The sequence below is a fragment of the Syngnathoides biaculeatus genome, chromosome 8 (assembly GCF_019802595.1).
Source record: "Syngnathoides biaculeatus isolate LvHL_M chromosome 8, ASM1980259v1, whole genome shotgun sequence".
NCBI classification, from domain to species: domain Eukaryota; kingdom Metazoa; phylum Chordata; class Actinopteri; order Syngnathiformes; family Syngnathidae; genus Syngnathoides; species Syngnathoides biaculeatus.
In genome coordinates this window covers 31,701,505-31,729,186 of record NC_084647.1, presented here as the reverse complement: position 1 = coordinate 31,729,186, position 27,682 = coordinate 31,701,505, and the positions used below count along the sequence as shown (strand labels likewise).

Sequence of the window (27,682 nt, the reverse complement as noted above, 5' to 3'; positions counted from 1 at the left end):
GCTTGAACATATTTGAAAACTATAAAAAACAATCTAAACTTAGCGCTGGTCATAGGCCATTTAAATATTGTTCATAGCCTCGTCAAGGGCTTATGTAAATATTGTTATCCTCATCATAGGCTAGTCTTTCAGACCACTGCAAGAAAGATTCCATAATAGATGAACTCCTGCCATCATGGCATCCATCTGGAAATGCTACCACATACGCAAATCTGTTAGTTGGATCTATTCATATTCGCAATCTATGACCCAGAAACAAGTCTTCATACTGTCTGCCTATATTACACCACAGCCCGAGTAAACAACAGCGACCAATTCTGGATCCAACAGCCTTTGTCAACAGCAGTTAAACAAATGGAGACTATTTTGGGACATGTTGTCTGATCCTGACGGTCCGTTTTAGCCAAAAGCTCTTTTGTCAAGCTTCCACTGAATATTGTTCTCAGTCAATGAACGTTTTCAGCACCTCAAAGACATTTAATGTATTCAGAAATAAAATGCTTTTTTTCATTTGGGGGCTCTTTAAGTACAGAATGTACTGCTGCCCCATTTACCAGGTCTAAGTTCAGACACGTGCTGAGACGATGGTCCTCAGTCGGAAAAGGGTGGCATACCCTCTCCAGGTTGTGGATGAGTTCGAGTATCTTGGGCTCTTGTTTACGAGTGAAGGAAGAATGGAGCGGAAGATGGACAGGCGGATCGGTTCAGCATCTGCAGTGATGCAGACTTTGTACCAGTCCGTTGTTGTACCGAGGGAGCTAAGTCGAAAGGGGAAGCGCTAATTTACTAATCGATCTACGTTTCTGCCCTCACCTACAGTGAAGAAAATAAGTATTTGAACACCCTGCTATATTCCAAGTTCTCCCACTTAGAAATCATGGAGGGGTCTGAAATTTTCATCATAGGTGTTTGTCCACTGTGACAGAGATAATCTAAAAAGAAAAATCCAGAAATCATAATGTATGATTTTTAATGATTTATTTGTGTGATACAGCTGCAGATAAGTATTTGAACACCTGTCTATCAACTAGAATTCTGACCCTCAAAGACCTGTTAGTCCGCCTTTAAATGTCCACCTTTACTCCATATTATCCGGAATCAGATGCACCTGTGTGAGGTCGTTAGCTGCATAAAGACACCTCTATGACTCAAAATTGTAACATGGCCAAGACCAAAGAGCTGTCCAAAGACACCAGAGACAAAATCGTACAACTCCACACTGCTGGAAAGGGCTACGGGACGGGCAATCTTAATCAGAGTGGAGCCCATGCACCATCACCTCGTGGGGTCTCAATGATCCTTAGAAAGGTGAGGAATCAGCCCAGGACTACACGACAGGACTTTGTCAATGACATGAAAAGAGCTGGGAGCATCGTTTCCAAGGTGACTGTTGGTAATACACTAAGACGTCATGGTTTGAAATCATGCATGACACGGAAGTTTCCCCTGCTTAAACCAGCACATGTCAAGGCCCGTCCTAAGTTTGCCAAAGACCATTTTGATGATACAGAGGAGTCATGGGAGAAGGTTTTGTGATTAGATGAGACCAAAATGTAACTTTTTGGTCATAATTTCACTAACCGTGTTTGGAGGAAGACGAATGCTGAGTTCCATCCCAAGAACACCATCGCTATTGTGAAGCATGGGGGTGGAAGCATCATGCTTTGGGGGTGTTTTTCTGCACTGTATTAAGGAGAGGATGACCGTGGTCATGTATTGTGAGATTTTGGGGAACAACCTCTTTCCCTCAGTCAGAGCATTGAAGATTGTCCGTGGCTGTGTCTATCAATATGACAATGACACAAACCACAGCCGGGATAACCAAGGAGTGGCTCCGTAAGAAGCATATCAAGTTTCTGGCGTAAGTGTAAAAAAAAGGCTACTGTACCAAATATTAACATTGGTTTTCTCAGGTGTTCAAATAACTATTTGCAGGTGGATCACATAAATAAATAGTTAAAAAATCAAGCATTATTTCTGGATTTGTCTTTTTAGATGATCTCTCTCACAGTGGACATGCACCTATCGTCACTAGGGTCGCTGGCGTGCTGGAACCTCTCCCAGCTATCTTTGGGCGAAAGGCGAGGTATACCGTAGTCTGAGCTGGTCGCCAGCCAATCACAGGGCACATAGAACCAAACAACCTTTCGCACTCATATACAGGCAATTTAGAGACTTCAGTTAATGCATGTTTTGGGATGTGGGACGAAAAAGGAGTACCTGGATAAAACTCATGCAGGCACTGGGAGAAAATGCAAACACCATCGAGGCAAGGCCTTGATTTGAACCCCGGTCCTCAGAACTATGAAACAGAGGTGCTAACCAGTCATCCACCATGCTGCCCAGATTTTGACACGGAAGGAAAATTAACGTTATTTACACACTGATTATGGAGTGGGCGGCATGGTAGGGCAGCGATAGAGCATTGGCCTCACAGTTGTGAGGTGCAGAGTTCAAATCCCAGGCCCGCTGTCTGGAGTTTGCATCTTCTCCCCATGCTTCTGTGGGTTTTCTCCGGGCACTCCGGTTTCCTCCAACTTCCCAAAAACATGCATTAATTGGACACTCTAAATTGACCCCAAGTGTGATTGTGAGTGTAATTCGTTGTTTGCTTCTCTGTGCCCTGTGATTGGCTGGCAACCAGTTCAGGGTGTACCCCGCCTACTGCCTGTTGACAGCTAGAATAGACTCCAGCACTCCCGTGACCCTCGTGATGATAAGTGGCTCAGAAAATAGATGGAATGATTTTGGAGTGCAGGAGTGGCTGGTTCGGTGTCGTGCTCAAGGCTACTTCGACAGTGCAGTATGTGAAGTGGGGGTTGAATCTGAAATTTTCAGTTTAAAGGGCTATCCTAAGTATTGTATTTCGTAACTTTTTATTTGTCATTTGTTTTGCCCAGGGTTGCATCTTTAAGAGACCTGGTCAGTAGGAAGTACCTCCACTTGAAGAAAAACCCTCTGTTGAGTGGGGAGGGCAACCAGGCCAAAGACGTTCTCTTCTTATTCAATGGGATGGAAAAAATGAAATTGGACTTCCGGATTGGCTCCACAGAGCTTTGCAGTGACCCAAATGAACCGCTGCCTGCAGGTGCAGTGGTGGTTAACCTTCTACGCAAGTACCTTCTCCCTGAGGTAATAAAAGTAAAAGGATGGAAAATTTATAATAACCAAGATCCAACATACTCAAAATCAGGATCTTCAGCAACTGTGAAATTAGTCAGTCATGTGTCTTTGTTTGTTGTGTGTTTAAAAAAAAAAAAAAAAAAAAAAAAAAAAAAAAAGCAACTGATAACTTTAATGATCATGAGGGTTTTTATCAATACCTCAGGGCCTGTTTGTGAACATGAATTTAGTGTCAACATAGGGATGTTATGATTATTTATCAGGAAAAGCAGAAATGTTAGTTACTAACAATGCAAATGTATTAGATATATTGGGTTATTGTGATTACCCCCCACAAAACCCCCGTTCCGATGTCAGATTTCTGTGGTGGAAGGTTTCGTGTGTACCGAGCCAAGGAGCTAAGTTGCCTGGGGGCGTTATGCCTCTACCATGGTCATCGATGGCAAACAGGCCAGAGGTGAGGGACCAGAGAAAGCACTGTTCCAAAGACTGCATGATGTATAATAATACTGCAAGACAATTTCCTTTGCCTGCACACGGGTAAGTGTGCATCTCCTCTGGAGCCAGGCCTCGAGGTGAGGTTCGAAGGTGAACGCCTCGTGGCTGAGGTTGCATTCAAAAGGGTAACCTGGGTCCCTTTTCCTATGGGTCGACCCCCTGTCGGAGGGGCCATACAGGTCAGGTGTAGCATGAATTTGGCGGCAGTTTAAGGCAGGGACCTTGCCAGTCTCAAACCTTGTCTCCAAAATATCCAACTTTGTCTGTCCCTCTAATGACCTCATTTCTAATCTTATGCAACCTTCTTCTTCATCTTCATTTCTGCCACCTTCACCTCTGCTTCCTGTTGTGTCTTCAGTACCACCGTCTGTAATCCGTACATCATTGATGGCCTCAATACTGTTGAATAAACTTTGAACTTCATCCTAGCAGAGACTCTTCTGTCATATAACACACCAGACACTTTCCGCCAGATGTTCCAACCTGCTTGGACCAGTTTCTTCACTTCCTTTCCACATTCACCATTCCTCTGGATTGTTGACCCCAAGTATCTGAAGTCGGCCACCCTGGCTAATCTATACTCCTCTCCTTTCCAGTGCATGCCTCCATCTTTCTAATTGTTCCTCCACCTCCTCCCTGTTTTCACTGCAGATCACAATATCATCTGCAAACATCATAGTCCAAGGGGATTCCAGTCTAAAATAATCTCTCAGCCTATCCATTACCACAGCAAACTAGAAGGGGCTCAGAGCTAATCTATGATGCAGAACCAGCTCTAACTTAAATTCTTCTGACAAACCAACGGCACATCTCTCCGCTGTTCTGCTTCCCTCATACATGTACTTTACTATTCTAACATATTTCTCCCCCACACCAGACCTATGCATGCAGTCCCACAGTCCTTCGCTTTGTACTCTGTCATAGCCTTTCTTTCGATCCACAAAGACACAATGTGGCTCTTTCTGACCTTCTCTGTACTTTTCCACTGGCATCCTCAAGGAAAATAATGCATCTGTGGTGCTCTTTCTAGGCATGAAACCTTGCTGTTGCTCGCAGATACTTAATTCTGTCTTGAGTCAAGCCTCCACTACTCTTTCCCATAACCTCATTGTATGGCTCATCAACATAATTGACCCCTCCGTACAGGGGACTTAACCACGCCTCCTGAAGTGACGTCACGCCACGTGCGCCTACGTCAGACAAACAATTAGCAAAAAGGGCGGCGCATCAAGAAAAGAATAGAGCGAAACTGTCCGATTTACCGGCTGATTTCTCACTCGCATTCTTAGCTAACAGTGAAATATCGTTGAAAAGCAGACAGCAGGGCTTCAAGTATTTCAGCGAGGGGTATTTCAATGGTATTTACATGCATATCGATTGGAGAAACCATTGATATTAGCTCGAGATCTTTCCAGAATCAGAGGGAGACTGAGAAGCCACATAATATAATATATTATAACCCAAAGACGAATTCGTCATTGACAGTTTCCTATTTTCGTGTTACCTATCACACTTGTGTGCAGAATCTGTATATGTATCTGTATAGCCGTTTGTGAACCGCCGTATGAAGGAAAAGAAGGCGAGGCTTGATTTACGATTTTTTTCTCTCGTTTTCTTTGTGTAACGTCTCGCGCTCCTCTCAATAATTATTCTTGAATTAGTGCCGAACCTACGTAAGTCCCGACCGAGTACGACAATCACTACTTTAGTGTCCTCAAACATCCTTCCTTCAGTCTTGGTGTCTCAGTGCACGTCGAAGGCTTTTAGGACTGCTAGTCCGGTTTAGCTTAGCTAATTAGCCGCAAACAAAGGGACACATTTGTGCAGTCAGATCATCGCAAAATATCGCTCAACACAGATCAAGTGTGTCAATCATTCACACTTAGCTATGTTATGCGAGCGAAGAACTGCTAATTCATTTATATGAGACGTATTGAAAATCAAATATAGGGCTTACCTTCGTGCAAACATATCTGTTCCGGTTGATGGACTCAGTTGATCATGCGGCTTCCACAAAGTTTGATCCATCGAAGACATTTTTCGCACTCGGTCTTCTGTTCCGGTTGATTTTAGATGGATCCAGTTGATGATGTGGTCTTCCACAAAGTTTGATCCATCGAAGACATTTTTCGTACTGGGTCTTCGGTTTTGGAGAGGGTACGAATTGAACTCCACCAACTAGCCTTTCAGGATACCTGTCGTCACTATTATGAAGTCTGTGACTACACCTCTTAACCATGTCTATTGTTAAAGAACCCAAATACGTGATAAAACGCCAACAGAAGCTATACTGGACCATCCAGCGTTGTCTGAGAAAACTGCGGGTCCAAAAAGGGGCGTGGTTTATGCAGATCTCTGGCCTCTGATTTGTCAGTGATGCGGATTGCGCAATTTCTACGGAGGGGTCACTTCCCACAGCTCTGCAAATTGCCTTTCTTCTTAAAAATGGGAATTAGCACACTTTTCCTTAATTCTTCAGGCATCTTCTTGCCCGCTAGTATTCTGTTGAATATGTTGGTCAAAAACTCCACAGCCACCTCTCCAAATTGCTTCAATACCTCCACAGGTATGTCATCAGGACCAACAGCTTTTCCATTTTTCAGATTACATCTTCTGCACAAAATGTAATCAACCTGTGTGGTTCTACTTCCGCTCTTGTAGGTCACCCTATGTTCTTGCCTCTTCTGGAAAAAAGTGTTCACTACTGCCATTTCCATCCTTGTTGCAATGTTCACCAGCATCTGTCCCTCAATGTTTTTTCTTGGATGCCATACTTACCCATCGCTTCTTCATTGCGCCTGTTTGCTTCACCGACATGTCCATTACAATCTGCACCAATCACAGCTCTTTCTGTGACTGAGATGCTCAGGACTACTTCATCTTGTTCATTTCATAATTTGTCCTACAAATCTATCTCACATCGTACTTATGGGGAATAGCCGCAAAATCACATGATGCGTAACATCTTCAATTTCAAGTTTCAGCCTCATCACGCAATCTGATTCTCTTTTCACCTCCAATACATTTTAGCCAGCTCTTCCTTTAAAATAACCCTACTCCGTTTCTCTTCCCATCTACTCCATAGTAAAATAATGTAAACCCTGCCCCTAAACATCAAGCCTTACTACCTTTCCACCTGCTGTCTTGGATGAACAATATATCAACCTTTCTCCTAATGATCATTTCAACCAACACCTGGGATTTTCTTGTCATTGTCCCAACATTCGAAGCCCTTACACTCAGTTGTTGGCTCTGTGCATTCCTCTTCTTCTTTTGCTGAAGAATCCGCTTTCCTCCTCTTTTGTCTTTGACCCACAATAGCTGAATTTCCACCAATGCCCTGCAAGTTAACGGTGCTGGGGCCGGGCGTTATTATCCCGGACCACAACTGATCCGGTGTGGGATCCTTTTGATGAACGCTCATATTTGTTTGGCAAAGTTTTAAGCCAGATGCCCTTCCTGACGCAACCCTCTGCATTTATCCGGACTAGGGACGAGCTTACAGTTTGCAATGGCTTGTGCCCACATCAGGCTACATTGAGTGATGCTACAATACGCTATCTTAAAACATATGGTAGCATGCATGCACGCTATTAAATAAGGCAGCGGTAGCGGAGTTCGGGTGTGGTTTATCAAAGTCCTTATCTTCATTATCTGAAATCAACAGCTGGGTAAGTTCTCCATCAAATATGCTAGGTTCCCTCATCATTGTCAGAGTCAGTCTCGTTGCCGCACGACTCCTCAGAAATGATGCCGGCTTTTGTGAAAACTCGAACACAGTGGAAGCAGACGCCTTTGCCCAAGCATCCACAATCCATTCACAAATGTCCACTTAAGATCCTCCTCTCTGTGATGTCAATCATTACAAATTGGACCTACCTTGTTTTTTTTTCAAATGCAGAGTATAAATCCAAGTTATTTTTGTCGTAGTAGTATTAGTAGTTGTAGGAGTGTTGTAGTAATAGCAGTATTGTCCATGCTTGTAAAATGTTAGGCTGTATTTAATCTGTTTTTTCTGTGTTTCACAGGCCAGTGTTTTAGTGACTACCAGGCTGTCTGCCTTGGATCGCATCCCTCCAAAGTATGTGAGTCGCTATGCACAGATTTGTGGCTTCAATGACCAAAACCGTCAGCGTGCCTATTTCACCAGCCGTCTCCTGCAGCAGAGTGGGAGAACTGTGCAGGCACATGACGCTCAGGCTCTCATAGAGCTGCTTTACCTCAATCTCCAGAGGGAGAGCCAACTGGCCTCAGCCTGCTTTCTGCCTTCTTACTGTTGGCTTACATGTGCCACCTTGCATTTTCTGCATTTTACTGATGCCATGGCACCCATCCGCACTCTGACTGGGATATATACCAGTTTCCTCAGGCTCAACTTTGGCGGGGAGGTACTTGGAAAAGCTACAGGAGCGAGTGGACCCACTCAGGATCTCCACAGTTCTTTAATGTTCTATGTTGTCCGCACAGTTGGCAAACTCGCCTACGAAGGTGTAACATACAAACGCACCTCATTCTCAGAACAGGAGTTGGAGCAGTGGATCGGAGGAAAGACCAAGACAGACGAGGAGTTGCGTCAGCTGGCTGTTTTCAGGACTGACGTGCTGGACTTTTTTCTCGCTCCCTGTGTTGAAAGTTGCAAGCATTTACCCACAGAGCTCTGTGAACATGATGAGAGTCGATATGTATTTGCTGTTCCAGCCATGCAGGAGTACCTGGCGGCACTCTATGTGGTTTTAGGGGAGAATAAAAGTGCTCTGGAGAAGCTGACCAAGCAGGTGTCTGTTGCCATTGGCCAGGCCACTGAGGATGTTAGTGCAGTTGTCAATATCTTTTCCAAGTTCATTCCACTCAGAATCTTTGCTGCCTTCAATTTACTCAAGCTTTTTCCGAAGCTTTATGAAAAAATTAGTAGTCGAAAGAAGGGGAACATTGCCAGGACGATGGCTGCAGAGCTGTTCCGCAAAGAAGATAGCTACAATGAGGATGTTCTGGATCAGGTTGAGCAAAGCCTCCTAGGAGTACATGGTCCACCATCACAACAACAATCTGAGGTTCAGCCTTTTGAGCTCTACCCCATCTTCATGGGTGGACTGCTGCATTATGGCAACAGAGTCCTCCTTCAGCAACTTGGATGTAGCATCCAGAGTACCACTGTGGCTCAGATCACACGAGCTCTTCGGAAATACCTTGTTAGAGGTAAGATGTTTCCCATGTTCATTTTTAGTAGTACAACTTCAATTTTAGTTTGTATTTTAATTGGTTTGAATGAGTGACATTTTCTTTGAGGTTATTTGTTTAATCGTTTTACCTTCTCTATACATTTTCTTTTTTTTTTTTAGCTTTTTCTTTATACTGAAATTGTATTTTCAACTAACCTGTGCCTTTTCCCTTCACCTGTAGTCAGTTTAAGCTTCCATCTGAAGGTAAGCTCTGATAGCAAAATACCAACCTGTAATATCCCATAGTAGTTTTTATGCATATTATGCCCAAATTTATGTAAATTGAATGTAGCTCACGCAACAGCTAAGCAATAAATATATAAGCACTTTGCTGTTAAACTACAAATCTTAATTCTAATACTGTTGGGAGATTGTGTAAAAGATGAAAAATTCAGAATACAATCATTTGTAAATCATTGTCAACCTATATTTAATTGATACATTGCAAACACTACTACTACTACTATTTTTTTTCTCATTTAAAATTTGACACCTGCAACACATTCCAAAAACGCCAGGACAGGGGCATATTTACCTCTGTGTGACATCACCCATTCCTTAAAACACCACTCAATAAGTGTGCTGGAACTGAGTAGACTAATTGTTGATGCATTGTAGATGGAATTCATTCCCATTCCTGCTTGATGTACAACTTCTGTTGGTCAACAGTCTGGTCATTTTCATATTTTATGCTTCATAATAGGCCATCCATATTTGTAATGGGAGACCGTTGGCATGCCATTCCACCCTTGCAATCAAACTCTTACTACAAACTACTAATTTGCAGAATGTCACCTGGAATTGTCTCGAGGAAGTAAGCAGGGGACGTCCCTGAAAAAGACTGGCGTTAATGGAATCCACCATATATGGAACTCCAAAACCTGTATTAACTTTCAGCATTAACGGTGCGTTTACAGATGTCCAAGTTACTCATGCTATGAGCACTTACACATTGCCGTACCATCAAAAATCTGAGCTTTGAACTCTGTGCTGAGAACAATCCGAATAATACTTTTCCTCTTTGACCTGAAGAATGATTTGTAAAAATAATTTGAAATGTGGACATATCAAACCATAGAACACGTTCCACTTTGTGTCAGTCCACCTCAGATGAGCTCAGACCCAGAGAAGCCAGAGGTGTTTCTGGTTTTTGTTGATCTATGGCTGTGTTGACTGACAATAGTTTCTGGAGTGTTTGTGAGCCCATGTAATAATATCTTTGACATACTGTCTGAGATATAGTAGCAATTGCCAGATTAAATAAAATATAATTACTGTACTTTGGAATGGATGAAGTCGCCAGGAGAGACACCTTTGTCGCTTCTGGTTTTGATGTGATTTTTTAGATTATGCATTGTAAATCCAATTTTTAATTTATGGGGAACCATGTTACTTATTTTCTGTGCAAAACACTTGAGAAATGATGAGAACCCTTCATTTTATTAATTGTTGTTCAAGCTCATAAAGCTTGAAGTTTTTTTTTTTTACAAAAAATCAATTTGTTCTCTGTTACAGCGGATTGTTGATTCTCTTTACTCAAATACAAAAATAAAGATGCACGTAGTAAATTTTATATTTCTAATAGGAATTAACAGGGGCATCTACAACAATATTCGAAATACAAACAAAGACAGATGGACATTGGTTTGGGAAGCTAAGTTGTGATATATAGAGCAGGGGTCACCAATGCGGTGCCTGTGGGTGAATGACCAAATAAGGCGCCCGCGAGGTATGTTCTAAAAATACCATAGGCCACAAATTGTCACTATTATTTGTGCTTAAAATTCTGAATCTGACTTGCATACATGAATTAAAATTTTAAAATACCTGTAATGTCATTTGCTACAATAAATTAAAACAAAAATATTTTATGTACGTGTAATGAACTGAGTCTGAAATTTGCCGCAAACACGTCACGAAGCGATGCTCACGGTGCTCACGAAGTAGCCCTCAGCCTCAAAAAGGTTGGTGAGCCCTGATATAGGGGATCAGTGAACGCGGGTTGGCCAGATGCGTCGTAGGATTCTGTGTTCTTGTTAATTTAACCCAAATATGCACCAATCTGTACTTTTGGTAGGCTGCAAGGTTACACTGACAAGCAGAGGTGCACCACTGCCGAGTCCACCCTCTGGAATATTGTTTACCATTTGGTATTGCTTTGTTGTTGATAAATTCAGTCCCAGATCGATCAGGTCCTGGAAGCTATATGTGACTGTGGCTTTTCAGTCATCCACAAGTAATAATAAATAATAATAAAGAAAATGCACCAAACTGGAGAGCAAAGAGCCGCTGCACCTGTGCGTGCTGCCATCTTGGTAACCTTGGTTGTTATACCTGAATATGTAGTTGTTACCTAATACCATAATCATAATTTATTGACACTGCACAGACTGAGAGACATTTTTAAAGAGGTCAATAGACATTCATTTTCAAAACGCAATATTCATATTATCAAATCATTTTATTTCATCATGATGTATATTAATAATCTAGCATAATTTACACCGGTATCTTTTGTCAATCCATTGATAAAAGCCATCAGTAGATTATCTATATCTTCGTAAAGCATATAGAGAGGAAAAGTTTTCAACTTCAAGATAACTCTGTAATGACCGTTCGCATTTAGCTATATGGACAGATTAGTCTAACATGAGGACTTAGATCAAGTCAAAGTAAATCACAATCTCATACTTATGATAGTTAGATACTGAAATATTACCTGTGTTATATCCCAGAAATGTTTTCAATGTAACTCAGGGGTGTTTGTGAAATAAATACATGAATTAATGTCACGTCTACATAAAATAAGCGACGTCTTTCAATATTTTTTCTACTCGTAACAAATTTTACGTGTGTGATTTTTTTGTGCTAGGCTGTGCAGATTTGCAGGCGCGAACGCGCTCGTCAAATGTGAGTGACTCCTTAAGAGAACAAAATGAAAGTTTTGTAGTGACCTATACAAAGTCCAGACTTAAATCTGAATCTGGCGAACCATGTTACTTATTTTCTGTGCATAACACTTGACAAATGACGAGAACCCTTGATTTTATTAATTGTTGTTCAATCTCATAAAGCTTGGTTTCATTATAAAAAAATCAATTTGTTGAAATCCAGTGACATGACGTCAAAAGGTCTGTTCATGCTTGAAAACCCTCCATTTTTGCTGCGTTCAAACAATTCTGTGAGGAAGAGTGGGCCAAAAAAAATTCAGAGATGTGAAAGAATGATTGACAGTTACAGAAAATGCTTGTTTTCAGTTGTTGCTGCTAAGGATGGCCCAATCAGTTAAGTTTTTCCCCGAAAATTATTACTTTTAAAAATAGCATATTAAGTTCACTTGGGTGATATCTGGTGTTTAGATTTTTTTTTGGTTGAATACTGTGCAAAAATAATAATATTTTGAGAAGGGGGCCAATAATTTATTATGACAAGGAAATTCCCATAAACACACTCCTAAACCTTCCCTGAAAACTTGTTATACCTTCAAAGGGTGGACATATGAAACCCCATGGATAAAGAATTGGATGGCTCTTATTAAATTCATATCTTGAGTCAAGCCAGGTGACCGAATACTTTTGGCAATATAGTGTAGATAAATAGGGTAACCATGTCGACTGCTTCATAATCCAAACCTCCTAAAAGCCAAAATAAGACATCTATCTCGAGTTTACTGTCTGTGACTGTGAGGAATGTGAGCGAAGAGCAAAGCTGATTAATTCCATTGCTACTGACATACAGTAAGAGGTGTGAATTGATTTGTGTGTGGTAAGACTGTACTATAGAGCCAGTATACTTATTACAAACATCACTGTTTGTAGTATGTAGTCACACAGGAAGAAAATTAATGGATTTACAGAACAAAATGCAGGTAAAACATATTCATTGGTTATCAGCAAATGAAGATTTGTTTTTGTATTTTATTTTGTCGAATCTTTTACATTAAAAATATTCCAACTTTTCATTTATATTTCATTTCATTTATAACAAAAAAATATTTAGGCCACTGTAGGTCGTGTGAACAATCAACTGATATACTGTATCATCATAAAAATATTTACTGTAAGTAACAAAAGTGTATTTTTTTTTTGTTAATGGTAGAAATCAACAAGCCACAGCCACCAGAGGAGTTGATGGATCTGTTGGTCCTTCTGTATGAGTTTCAAAATCCCCGGCTAACTGCAGAGGTCCTGGCCTCCATCAGAACCATCTGCCTCCACAACATACGGATGACCACACTCAAATGCTTTGTTTTGAGTTCTGTGCTCTCATGCGCCCCTCCAAGGTAAGCCAGGGATTGTGGTTTCACTGCCAACTGCAGCGTTACAAAATATAAGGCATATGCAATGTTTGTTCATTTCCTGAATTCTCCACGAATTGTACACTGATTATATCTTTACCAATAGGGTCTGACATAAACGGTGGCTGTCTCGGGCCATCACTGATATATAGGTGCTGGTCCGCTCTGGCAAATTTCTAAGTCACAAAATAAATAAACAGGATAAACAGGTACGAATTTGAGTTAGAGTTAAGACATTGGCCAAAGCTAACGAGGCTAAATTTAGTGGCCTTCTTCTTTTTCTTTCGGCTTGTCCCGTTAGGGGTCGCCACAGTGTGTCATCTTTTTCCATCAATGCCTATATCGTGCATCCTCCTCTTGAACACAAACTGTCAACATCAATCCTTTCTTTGGTCTTCCGATTGCGCTTTTGCCTGGCAGCTCCATCCTCAGCACCCTTCTTCCAATATACTCACTCTCTCACCTCTAAACATGTCCAAACCATTGAAGTCTTCTCGCTCTAACCTCGTCTCCAAAACATTCAACTTAGGCTGTCCCTTTATGAGCTCATTTCTGATCCTATCCAGCCTGTTCACACCAAGCGAGAACTTCACCATCTTCATTTCTCCTACCTCCAGTTCTACTTCCTGTTGTTTCTTCAGAGCCACCGTCTCTAATATGTACATCATGGCCGGCCTTACCACTGTTTTATAAACTTTGCCCTTCATCCTAGCAGATACTCTTTTATGACATAGAACACCAGACACCTTCCGCCAACTGTTCCACCCCGCTTGGACCCGTTTCTTCACTTCTTTACCACACTCACCATTGCTCTATTGTTGACCCGAAGTATTTGAAGTCGTCCACCCTCGCTATCTCTTCTCCCTATAGCTTCACTCTTGCTCCTGCGCGCCTCTCATTCACGCCCATATAGTCTGTTTTACTTCAGCTAATCTTCATTCCTCTACTTTCCAGTGCGAACCTCCATCTTTCTAATTGTTCCTCCACCTGCTCCCCGCTTTCACTGCAGATAACAATATCATCTGCGAACATCATGGTCCAAGTGGATTCCAGTCTAACCTCGTCTGTCACCCTATCCATTACTACCGCAAACAGGAAGGGACTCAGCCTGGAACCCTGATGCAGTCCCACCTACACCTTAAATTCTTCTGACACACGAACAGCACATCTCACCACTGTTCTGCTGCCCTCATACATGTCCTGTAGTATTCTAACATATTTCTCCGCCACACCAGACTTCCGCATCCAGTACCACAGTTCCTCACTAAGTACTCTGTCATAGGTTTTCTCTCGGTCTACAAAAACACAATGCTCCTTCTGACCTTCTCTGTACTTTTCCGCGAGCATCCTCAAGGCAAATAATGCATCTGTAGTACTCTTTCTATGCATGAAACCATACTGTTGCTCGCAGATACTTACTTATGTCCTTAGTCTAGTCTCCACTACTCTTTCCCATAACTTCATTATGTGGCTCATCATATTTATTCCTCTATAGTTTCCACAGTTCTCAACACCGCCTTTGTTCTTAAAAATGGGGACAAGCACACTTTTTCTTCATTCTTCTGGCATCTTCTCACCCGCTATTATTCTATTGAATAAGTTGGTCAAAAACTCCACAGCCACCTCACCAAATTGCTTCCATACCTCGACTGGTATGTCATCGGGACCAACTGTCTTTCCAATTTTCATTCCATTCAGTGCCTTTCTAACTTCCCCCTTATTAATCATTGGCAGTTCCTGGTTATTCACGCTTTCCTCTTCTACTCTACCTTCTCTCCCATTTTCTTCATTCATTAACTTCTCAAAGTACTCTTTCCATCTGCTTAGCACACTACTGGCACCACTAAACATATTTCCATCGCTATCCTTAATCACCTTTACTTGCTGCACATTCTTCCCATCTCCATCCCTCTGTCTGGCCAACCTGTAGAGACCCTTTTCTCCTTCTTTAGTATCCTACGTGGTATACATGTCATATGACTCTTGTTGAGCCTTCGCCACCTCTACCTTTGCCTTCTTATTGTATTCCTAAGGCCTCTTCTCAGTCCTCTCCATCTACCTCTTCTTCTTTGCTAATCTCTCTCCTTGGATGACTTCCTGTATTTTGGGATTCCACCACCAACTCTCCTTCTCCCCTTTCCTACCAGAAGACACCCCAAGTACTCTCCTGCCTGGCTCTCTGAGTACCTTGGCAGTAGTATTCTCGTCTTCTGGGAGCTCTTACTGACCATCTAGGGCCTGTCTCACCTCTTTCTGAAAGGCCACACAACATTTTCTTTCTGAACTTCCACCACTTGATTCTCTGCTCTTCCTTTGTCTTCTGAGTCTTCCTACCCACTACCAGAGTCATCCTACACACCACCATCCTATGCTGTTGAGCCCCCCCGCCCCCACTACCTTACAGTCGGTAACCTCTTTCAGATTACATCGTCTGCATAAAATACAATCCACCTACGTTTTTCTACCTCCACTCTTGTGGGTCACTCAATGTTCCTGTCTCTTCTTAAATTTAGTGTTCTCACCCTGCCAATTCCATCCTTTTTGCAAAGTCCACCACCATCTGCCCCTCAAAGTTCCTTTACTGAATGCCGTACTTACTCATCACTTCTTCATCGCCCCTGTTTCCTTCGCCAACATGTCCATTGAAATCTACTCCAATCACAATGCTTTGTCTGCCTGGGATGCTCATGACTACTTCGTCTAGTTCCTTCCAGAATTTCTCTTTCAACTCAAGGTCACATCCTGCCTGTCGGGAATAGCCGCTAATCACCTTATACGTAATACCTTCAATTTCAAGTTTCATCATCATCACTCGATCTGATACTCTTTTCACCTCCAAGCCATTCTTAGCCAGCTGTTCTTTTAAAATAACCCCTACTCCATTTCTCTTCCCATGTACTCTATGATAAAATAATTTAAACCCTGCACCTAAACTTCTTGCCTTACTCCCTTTCCAATTGCTTTCTTGGATCCACAATATATCAACCTTTCTCCTAATCATCATGCCAACTAACCCCTTGAGCTTTTCCTGTCATAGACCTAACATTCAAAGTCCTACACACACTTGTATGGTCTATGCATTCCTCTTTTTCTACCGACTAAGCCGCTTTCCTCCTCTTTTTTTGTCTTCAACCTGCATTATCTGAATTTCTACCAAAGCCTTGAAGATTAACAGTGCAGGGGGCGGGCGTAGGAAGCCCGGGGCACAACCTCACCGTTATGGAATTCGTATGATACAAACGGCGACCCGATCATAGAATGACAATGAAGAACATGTGCAGCAACACAAATAGTAGTTTCATTGCTAGATTATTTATCCTATAATGTGTTATGTCCAATAAAAGTGATGTCTCAAACCCATTTTCTGCACTAGAGTCTTAGTGTTTGAATTAAATGATCTTGTGATAATTTACCTATACCTACAATAGTGTTCAAAATAATAGGAGTCACTAACCAGATTAATCCATATTTTCAGTACATAAATTACAAATGTTGCTACATGTCAAACAAGTTGCCAGTAGGTTCAGTAGATTCTCAGAAATCCAACAAGACCCAGCATTTATGATATACACACTCTTAAGGCTTTGCAATTGTACACTTGATTGGAAAGTGTGTGTTCAAAAACAATTGCAATCTGCTATTAACTCAAAACTGTTTTGCATAACCTTTTTTTGTTTCTAGGATTTACAAATCCTTTGAATCACTAAACTAATATTTCGTAGTATGACCATAGTTTTTGATAACTGCTTCACATCTTTGTGGCATGGAGTCAACCAACGTGTTGCACCTTTCCGCTGTTATTCCACTCCTTCTTCTTCTTTTCCTTTCGGCCTGTCATCTTTTTACATCGTAGCCTATATCCTGCATCTTCCTCTCTAACCCCAACTGCCATCATGTCTTCCCTCACAACATCCATCCTTCTCTTTGGTCTTCCTCTCGCTCTTTTCCCTGGCAGCTCCATCCTCAGCACCCGTCTACCAATATACTCACTCGCTTGCCTCTGAACATGTCCAAACCATCGAAGTCTGCTCTCTTGAACCTTGTCTCCAAAACATCCAACTTTGGCTGTCCCTCTAATGAGCTCATTCCTAATCCTATCCAACCTGCTCACTCCGAGCGAGAACCTCAACATCTTCATTTCTGCTACCTCCAGTTCTGCTTCCTGTTGTTTCTTCAGAGCCACCGTCTCTAATCCATACATCATGGCTGGCCTCACCACTGTTTCATAAACTTTGCCCTTCATCCTAGCAGAGACTCTTCTGTCACATAACACACCAGACACCTTCCGCCAGCTGTTGCAACCTCCTTGGACCAGTTTCTTCACTTCCTTTCCACATTCACCATTGCTCTGGATTGTTGACCCTAAATATATAAAGTTGTCCACCCATGGTATCTCTTCTCCCTGTAGCGTCACTCTTCCCCCTCCACCCCTCTCATTCACTCACATATATTCTGTTTTACTTCGGCTAATCTTCATTCCTCTCCTTTCTAGTGCATGTCTCCATCTTTCTAATTGTTCCTCCGCCTGTTCCCTGCTTTCACTGCATATCACAATATCATCTGCAAACATCATGGTCCAAGGGGATTCCAGTCTAACCTCGTCTGTCAGCCTATGCATTACTACTGCAAACAGGAAGGGGCTCAGAACTGATCCCTGATGCAGTCCCACCTCCACCTTAAATTCTTCTGACACACCAACGGCACACCTCACCATTGTTCTGCTGCCCTCATACATGTCCTGTACTATTCTAACATATTTCTCTGCCACACCAGACCTACGCATGCAGTACCACAGTTCCTCTCTTGGTACTCTGTCATAGGCTTTCTCTAGATCCACAAAGACACAATGTAGCTCCTTCTGACCTTCTCTGTACTTTTCCACTAGCATCCTCATGGCAAATAATGCATCTGTGGTACTCTTTCTAGGCATGAAACCATACTGTTGCTCGCAGATACTTACTTCTGTCCTGAGTCTAGCCTCCACTACTCTTTCCCATAATTCTTCTTTGACTTTTTAACATCATCAGACGCAGATATTTATGGAACATTCGAGGAGTGCCTATATAAGGACTGGATGACTTTCAGACGGGGTTTCTTACAACCGCCCACTATTTTGGTAACGACACCCTTCCTTCTGCCTCGCATCTTTTGGACATTTCTGGATTCATTACTCAATTGCTGGAAATAAGATTTGCCTATGGGAACAAATAACATTCGCCCACAGGGACATCCATTCGGACTAGGGTGACGATAGCTTGTGTTACACATAACTAAACCATTGTACCTCTATTTTTTTTTTAGTTTGTTATTGTATTGTAATGTGTGTGATTAAATTTTCTTGCACCCAATACAACTGATTTGACTGTGAAACTGTGTTAGGTGGTATTATTCAGCTGTCAGCCAGCACTGCTGAGGATACAGTGCAAGCAATAATTTATTTCTTACACCAAGGATGAACTGGACCTGCAGAGTGGTGATGCTGACCTCCGATGGTGCCTCAGTAATAGGAAAACACAACGGAGTTGCAGCTTTATTAAAGCGGCAAATATCGCACCTAACTGAACAACACTGTGTGGCCCATAGAAAGGACTTGGGCATTGATGATGCGTGCAAATATATGTCTTGATATGTGATATGGACAGTTCTTAGAACAGTTTATTACATTTTTTTCAAGATCCACTCAAAAGGAGGGAAAACTTGAGGTCCTCAAAAAGATTCTGAATGAGAATACATTGTCATTCAGTTCTGTGAATGAAGTGCGATTTCTGTCACGGCACTAAACTGTGAATACTGTTCTTGGGAACTATTCTGTGCTGGAAGACGTCTGCAAGAGAGAATCCAGTGACTACAGAGAACCAGTGGCAAATTACTGTTATAAAAAGCTGACTGATAGTGTTCAATGTTACTCCCATTGCTCTGGGAGATGTTTTGGATGACCTTGCACACCTCTGTTTTTTTTTTTTTTTTTTTTTTTCCCCCCAAAGACACAACCTGACTATGATGGAAGGGCACTGCTTTCCAAGAGCAAAGATTGAGAAGTTGCGTGCCCGATACAGATGGAATGAATGTTCAGTGGAGTGTTCAGTGTCAAAGAGGCAGTGAGGGCCTCATCTCATGATGGGAAAAACACCAGTGAGATGACTCATTTCATTGGTACGATCTTTGATCACTTGGATGCTGATTTTCCAGAGGATGAATTAAAGGAACGCGCTGCATTTGCCATTGAAGCATTGAGCTCAGACATCAGTGTTGATTATGGAACAGCAGATGTATCCGCACTGGCAAAGAAGTATGAGGTGATTCTTCATCATCCACATTCTGGAGAAGTCATTAACAGGTCGTGACTGGGTCTTTCAACATGACAATCACCCAAAGCACACAGCCAGGAAAACCAAAGAGTGGCTCTGTGAGAAGCATATCAAGGTTCTGGCATGGCCTAGCCAGTCTCTAGACCTCAACCCAATAGAAAATCTTTGGAGGGAGCTGAAACTCTGTGTTTCTCAGCAACAGCCCAGAAACCTGTCTGATCTAGAGATCTGTGTGGAGGAGTGGGCCAAAATCCCTCCTGCAGTGCGTGCAAACCTGGTGAACAATAACAGGAAATGGTTGACCTCTGTAATTGCAAACAAAGGCGATTGTACCAAGTAATATTGGTTTTGTCAGGTGTTCAAATACTTATTTGCAGCTGCATCACACAAATAAACTGTTAAAAAAATCATACATTGTGATTAATGGATTTTTCTTTTTAGATTATCTCTCTCACAGTGGACATGCACCTTCGATGAAAATTTCTGACCCCTCCATGATTTCCAAGTGGGAGAACTTGCAATACAGCAGGGTGTTCAAATACTTATTTTCTTCACTGTACATATTACTTGAGATGCAGCCATCAATTTATTAAGACAGCAGCATTTAGCGAAGCAAATTTATTTGAAAAGTGCCTTTCATACACGAGGTAACACAATGTGCTTTACATGATTAAAAGCATTTGAAAGGGTTAGAAGAGAGAAAACATTTAAAACGGGAAAAAAACAATAAAAATGGCAAAAAAAAAAAATAAAAAAAAAAAATATATATATATATATATATATATATATATATATATAGACAATTAAAACTGCATACAGTGCAATATGATTAAAAAGTGGAAATACTCTGAAAAGTATGAGAAAAAAGAAGTGTTCAACCTGGATTTAAAAACATTCACACTTGGGCCTGACCTCACTTCTGTTCGCAACTTAATCCATTTGTGTGCTGATTCATCATGTTTGCTTTGGATGCTGCATTCCACTATTTGACCTGAGTCAGTCGATCTCAGAGGTCTACTGTGTTTGTATTCTGTAAGCATTTTTTTTTCACATATTCAGGACCTAAATCATTCCATGATTTATAGACCAGGAGCAGAAGTGTAAAATCTATTCTAAAGCTGACTGGAAGGCAGTGCAAGGTTTTTAGGATTGGAGTTACAGTATATGCCCTGACCGCTTCGTTCTGGTCAGAACGCTGGCTGCAGCTGTTTAATATTCTTTTTGGGGAGTCCAGTCAGGAAACCATTGCAGTAGTCAAGTCTACTTGAGATAAAAGCATGTATGAGCTTTTCCTGGTCTACTTGACACATACAAGCCTTCACTCTCGATATGTTCTTCAAATGGTAGAAGGCAGTTTTTGTGATTGATTTTATATGACTGTTTAAAGTCAGGTCAGAATCAATCAGAACACTAAGGTTTCAGACTTGGTCTTTGGTTTTTAAAGATAGAGACTTCAGGTGTTTACTAGAAGCAATTCTCTTTTCTTTGTTGCCAAAAACTATTGTCTCAATTTTGTTGTGATTTAGTTGAAGACAATTTTGGCTCATCCAGTTATTTACAGTATCTGCTTTAGACAGTGGAACAATACCTAAATTGAACTGTAGTCATCTGGAGACAGTGTTAAATATTCAAAGTTGAAATTTTGAAGAATTCGACTCAAGAGCAGCATATATAGGCTGAACAGGAGGGGTCCAAGAACTGACCCTTAAGAGACCCCGAAGGTCACTGCCATTTGTTGAGATATATTTGAAGACGTGTTCATCTTTACATAGAATGTTGTTGGAAAATAGTTTGCTTTTCTCTCTCACTTCTCATACAGTGCAGACATTTTTTTCATTGCTCTTGCTCTTCTTGCTTTGCATCTGTTGACACATTTTTTTTTCTTGCTCATAAGCTCGTTTTCCTTCGATAATATTTTTTTTAGAAGCAGTGACTCCTGGATACTTTTAAATCAGTGGGACTGTATTTTTCTTTTTTGTGAATAATCAGTTGTTTCATCCTCATGTGAGCAGGGCCTGCTAATTAGCACAACCCTGGTGTTAGCAACAAGACCAGCCGTCAAGATGCCTCCCTTCTCTACTGAGGACTATCATAGACTACTGCAGAGGGTCTCAATTCTGGAATCGAAAATCTGCCATCCTGAAGTTTATGTGGATGGAAATGGACAGTCGGGGAATGAAACCACTCTACAGATGTCTCAAAATGGTGAGCAAAGGTGCGCTAACAGACAGCCACCTAGCTCAACAACGAGGACTGAGGTGAACTGTGGAAAGGATAATGGAGACCCCAGCAGTTCTCCCTGGAATTTACTGGGAGCAAAGCCCAAACATATGAGACATTTATAAAGAAAAACACAACAGCACCAGGAGATTACCAAAGAATCTGGCTGGCCTGCGTTGCGGGCTGCCTCAACACCAAGTGAGCGGCCTTGGATGGTCGTTACAGCGAAGAGGAAGAAAAAAGAATGTCATTCAGTGCAAAATACTGATGTCAGACTCAGAAATACAGTGAAAAAATAAGTATTTGAACACCCTGCTATATTGCAAGTTCTCCCAATTGGAAATCATGGGGGGCTCTGAAATTTTCATTGTAGGTGTATATCCATTGTGAGAGATAATCTAAAAAGAAAAATCTAAATGTATGATTTTTTTTAATGATTTAATTGTGTGATACAGCTACAAATAAGTATTTGAACGCCTGAGTAAACCAATGTTAATATTTGGTACAGTAGCCTTTGTTTGCAATTACAGATGTCAAACGTTTCCTGTAGTTGTGCACCAGGTTTGCACACAATGCAGGAGGGATTTTAGCCCACTTCTCCACACAGATCTCTAGATCAGACAGGTTTCTGGGCTGTTGCTGAGAAACACAGAGTTTCAGCTCCCTCCAAAGATTTGCTATTGGGTTTTGGTCTGGAGACTTGCTCGGCCATGCCAGAACCTTGATATGCTTCTCACAGAGCCACTCCTTGGTTTTCCTGGCCGTGTGCTTCGGGTCATTGTCATGTTGAAAGACCCAGGCACGACCCATCTTCAATTCTCTGACTGAAGGAAAGAGGTTGTTCCCCAAAATCTCACAATACATGGCTGCAGTCATCCTCTCCTTAATACAGTGCAGTCGTCCTGTCCCATGTGCAGAAAAACACCACCAAAGCATGATGCTACCACCTCCATGCTTCACGGTAGGATGGTATTCTTGGGATGGAACTCATCATTTGTGTTCCTCCAAACACGTTAAGTGGAATTATGACCAAAAAGTTCAATTTTGGTCTCATCTGACCACAAAACTTTCTTCCATGACTCCTCTGTATTATCCAAATGGTGGTAAACTTAAGACAGCCTTGACTAACTAACCTTCCGTGCCATGCATGATTTCAAACCATGACGTCTTAGTGGATTACCAACAGTCATCGTGGAAACGGTGGTCGCCACTCTTTTCAGGTCATTGACCAAGTCTTGTCGTGTAGTCCTGGGCTGATTCCTCACCTTTCTAAGGATCATTGAGAACCCGCGAGGTGATATCTTGCATGGGGCTCCACTCTGATCGAGAATGACCATCAAGGTTAGCTTCTTCCATTTCCTAATGATTGCTCCAACAGTGGACCTTTTTTCACCAAGCTGCTTGGCAATTTCTCCGTAGCCCTTTCCAGCCATGTGGAGTTTTACAATTTTGTCTCTGGTGTCTTTGGACAGCTCTTTGGTCTTGGCCATGTTACAATTTTGAGTCATAGAGGTGTCTTTATGCAGCTAACAACATCACACAGGTGCATCTCATTCAGGAAAATACATGAAGTGGAGGTGGACTTTTAAAGGCGGTCTTTGAGGGTCAGAATTCTACATGATAGACAGGTGTTCAAATACTTATTTGCAGCTGTATCACACAAATCATTAAAAAAATCAAACATTATTTCTGGATTTTTCTTTTTAGATTACCTCTCTCACAGTGGACATGCACCTACGATGAAAATTTCCGACCCCTCCAAGATTTCTAAGTGGGAGAACTTGCAATATAGCAGAGTGTTCAAATACTCATTTTCTTCACTGTAGATTTAAGGTACTCTTACAAGACCCAGGCCAAGATTGTTCATCCTCCACCACCACTGAAAGGTAAGAAATTAAATCATCCAACAAAAAATTGGGACCCCAAACATTAAAAGTTGGTGATGGAGCCATCAATAATGTGAAACGCTTTTGCAGTGATAAGAACACCAACGTACTTTATTTTACTAATGACATGGTGTCTGATATCTGTCAAAAAATCCTGGAGAAAACTGATCAGCACGTGTGCAAGGGATGGATGCTGAGGTTTTGAAAAGCGGACCTCTCCCACTTGTACGATCTGGAGACGAACGTTTCTTGAGTCTCTGTCAATTGAATAGGTGGTTAGTCAAGGTGTGCACTGCACTATCCCTGAGTTGCATTGACAATTTCTGCCTTTTTTGGGAGTGTACAATTTTTTACAAAGCAGACGGTTTCTGTCTAAATAGACAAAGGGTGAAGTTATTAGCTGCCAACATTTTCTACTGTCTGCGTCATTCACCGCCGTTTTTTACAAAACATTTATAAAAAACCAAGGACAAAAGGATCCAGTTGTTCCCAAATAATCGGAGGAACAAGAGATAAGATGAGACAAGGTTCACACAGATTCATTTGCGTCATCCAAACAATCTGATGAGCAAATCACAAATGGAATGTGCCAGCACTTTCAATCTCCCACACCTCTTCCTGCCCCCATTGGAGTCATCCACACCTCAGAATCTCCCCTCTATAACTACAACAACCATACAATCTGCAGTAGATGTTGGCTCCCCCTCTCCCAGCCTGAATGCAGTGTTGGGTCTGATGGATAGGATGAACACGATTGTCAACGGTGGAGTCCAGCCCATACCACGCCAAGACCTTCCTCTTACCCCCCCTCGCCTGAAACCACCGTCCACGAAGAAGCGAAGGCCCCTCCTCCACCCATGAAGACTATCTGTAAATCTGATTGATATTTACCGGGTCTTTTCCACAAAAACTCAGACCCCTATGGAGATAAGGCATTTTTTCATTCCTGTAATTACAAGGGACAGAAAGTTTGTCAAAAAGATATGATATATTTGTGTTTTTTAGTTAAGGGTGACCCAAAGGTTATCCTTTACATCATTTATAGACCTCCAAGATACAAATGAAAATTTATGGAGGCTTTTTCAGATCTGGTGTCAGTTATTTGTACTGAGTACAACTATTTTGTCATAACATGGGAAATTAACATTCATTGACAATAACAGAACTTTCTGCAATACTAGACATTTGACCTCTCTCAAAATATTAAGAGTTAAACTCACATTCAAGGTCACATCTTAGACTTGATCATCACTCAGGATGTTGAAATTCTATCGATTGACATTAACAATATGGCTATTTCTGACCATTTTTGTGTATTTTTTGAATTAGAGATTCTTCCAAAAGTTCAGACAACCTCTATCACCATTAGGAAAAGGTACATAAATGAGAGTACTGCCACTAAGTTTATGGAGACTGTGTGCCACATACTGTGAATGCTGAGATAGTTGATGAACTTTTGGACAATTTCACTTGTTTTTATATATATATATATATATATATATATATATATATATATATATATATATATATATGTGTATATATGTATATGTATATATGTAGTTTTCATTTTAATTTTTTTTTCACCATTTTAAATGTTTTCTCTTTGTTTTCAAATGCTTTTAATCATGTAAAGCACATCGAGTTACCTCGTGGAAGAAATGCACTACAAAAAAATTTTTTTCCGTTGCTTTGATCTACTTATTGTGCTATTAATGTTGTTCCACTGCATTTTTTCATTACCAACTGGAAACTTGAAAAAGGTTCTATACCTTCTTGCAGTTATCAACTCGAAGAGTTGGATCTCTCCTCCTGTCTCCTAACACAGAGCATGCTTCAGATGCTTTTGGCTGCCTTTCGACACACTCGCAACATCAAGTGAGAGAAATGGAGATGTCTTTATTATTGTTCGTCATGAAGATCTTGATGCATTTAGCTGAATGACAATGTTTTGTTTATATATATATATATATATATATATATATATATAGATGCATATTAACTACTGATTGTTTATTTCCTCCCCCTTTACAACCCAAATAATACTCTTTAAAACACAGTTGCCAAACCAAGATTTTAAATTCACAAGTCTAAGTTTTGAATATATACATGTAGATAGTGACATCATTTACTAATTCAGATATAGTATAGGTCTATATCTTGATTACGAATAGGGAAGTAAACTAGACTCACAAAGCTCTTGCTGATACGGGTCTCTGGGGTTCATTCATAGTGTAACATCACAGTCCTTATTTCTGAGCCATATTCCAGAACACGAGCACTTATCTGAGTTATTAATTAACTTGTGATGACTCTCACAAACCGGTCAGCATGGATATCCTGTGGGTGTGTGGGTGTGTGGGTGGGTGTGTGGGTGGCTGGGTGGGTTGGTGGGTGGGTGGTGATTTTTACCTCTGGCTGTCTATTGTCCTCAGTCTGCAGTTTAATAGCCTTGGTCCTGACTCCTGCATCTTCCTGAGAGATCTACTACTAGACTCCAAAGGTTGTGTTAGAGCGCTACAGTAAGACACTTTAACACATTTGTCTGTTAATTAAGCATGTCAAGTCCCTTAATAATGCAGTCATAGAGAAATAGGTACAATCAGTTGTCCAGTAATTATTTTTATGTAAATGTTTGCACCAAAATCAATAATGTGCTAAATGGTGGGAAATTCTAAATGATGCATGTTCTTAGATAATCAAATTCCAAGTAGAAAATTTACTCCAGACTCGTAACAATTAAATATGCGGGGGAAAAAGTTCAAGGCCTCAAGGTCTTTACGCACCAAGATTAATCTGAGAACAATTGCATTGAATATCGGACGCTCTAGCAAGTCAGTTAATGCAAATATTTTGAGGCCATCTTCAGCATCGTATGCATTTTTCATCACGTCTGCTTTTCTGAATTAGTTCTAAATGTGATGCTCATTTTAGCCGCAACTACATACCACTTGTGCTATCTTTTACTGTATGTACTGTACACATATTCTGAGTAGTATATATGATGAAGACAAGCAGTCTGAAAAAATTGATTGATGGTGAAATGATAATGAATTCAGCACCTAATGATATTGGATCATGTGCTACATTGGTGCATTTTTCATGGTACAGTATTCAGTTTCAGCTATGATCAAATTGCTTATCTATTCAATGTTTTATAGGTGCCGCTATCTGTCACCATGGCATCAGTGTCTTAATTTGTCCCCATGGAAAGTGAATTAAATAAGACAAATATCTCACTCTTTCCCCAACTGCATTTACAGACTATGTGACAACCCACTGCTAGACTCTGGTATGTGCCTTCTTTTGGAGGCCATTCCGCAGAACCAAACTTTGAGGCATCTGTCCCTTATGCACACTGGACTGGGTGATGAAGGGGCCCTGAAGCTGGCTGAGAAACTTCAGCAGCTCTCTGGACTCCTGGAGCTCAACGTTGCCTATAACAACATCGGCGACAATGCTGCTCTGGCCCTAGTGGATGTTTGCAGGGAACATCCCAGCATTCACACTGTGCAGTAAGAGACTGTCCGACAGTGGTGTACAATTCCTCCGTTAGTTCAAGCAACAATAACATACCAGCATGCTGCACTTATTTGCCATCATTTTGAAAAATTGTGATTTTTTTTTTTTTTCTTTAAATAGTTACTGAGTCATTATGATGGTATAGTTTAACTTACCTCATGATAGTAAACAAATCCAAAGATAGACATTGCATTGATCAAAGTAGTTCATGAATATGTTTAAAATCCATGATTTTATCCCAAAATAAGTATCACAGTGCTTTTGGTTTTGTTGAAACTCACAACTTGTTTTTTTGTGTAGTTTGTACCTCAACCCTCTGAGTGAAGTTGGCAAGCAGTCCCTGTATGTCCGTGGCAGTGCCAAGAGCCAGAGCAGCAGTGGACAACGAGTCAGGGTCCTGGCAGCTGTCACTGAGGGTTCTGACCTCTCAGAGGACTGGCATCCCATTCTAAGTGTCATTCGCGAGAATGCATCATCCTGGGACAGGGAACGTGTTAAACAGCAACTTAAGGTAAACCTAAAACACTGTTTATGATGGCTATTTTCATTGGTGGTAATGATATGATTGTTAGCATTCACAGGGCCTAACGGTGAGCCCAATGCTCTCACCTT

The 27,682-nt window shown here is 41.2% G+C and overlaps 2 protein-coding genes across 9 annotated transcripts in view; one reads left to right on the top strand and one right to left on the bottom strand.

The window, feature by feature from the left end:
- Window positions 1–27,682, bottom strand: part of nlk2 (nemo-like kinase, type 2) — a 209,689-nt gene that overhangs the window by 10,477 nt on the left and 171,530 nt on the right. The window lies entirely within an intron of this gene.
- Window positions 1–27,682, top strand: part of nlrx1 (NLR family member X1) — a 49,802-nt gene that overhangs the window by 14,653 nt on the left and 7,467 nt on the right. For 3 of the 5 annotated variants that reach the window (XR_009796103.1, XM_061827596.1, XM_061827595.1), the window contains exons 5-12: window positions 2,901–3,132; window positions 7,650–8,817; window positions 12,939–13,122; window positions 23,492–23,551; window positions 25,331–25,426; window positions 25,984–26,070; window positions 26,812–27,063; window positions 27,371–27,581. Coding sequence is in view for 4 of the 5 variants with exons in the window: in XM_061827596.1 (XP_061683580.1) it covers window positions 2,901–3,132; window positions 7,650–8,817; window positions 12,939–13,122; window positions 23,492–23,551; window positions 25,331–25,426; window positions 25,984–26,070; window positions 26,812–27,063; window positions 27,371–27,581 (2,290 nt within the window). In the remaining variant the exon portion in view is untranslated. The remainder of the gene's footprint in view (window positions 1–2,900; window positions 3,133–7,649; window positions 8,818–12,938; window positions 13,123–23,491; window positions 23,552–25,330; window positions 25,427–25,983; window positions 26,071–26,811; window positions 27,064–27,370; window positions 27,582–27,682) is intronic. The other 2 variants (XM_061827599.1, XM_061827598.1) reach the window with 1 other exon arrangement.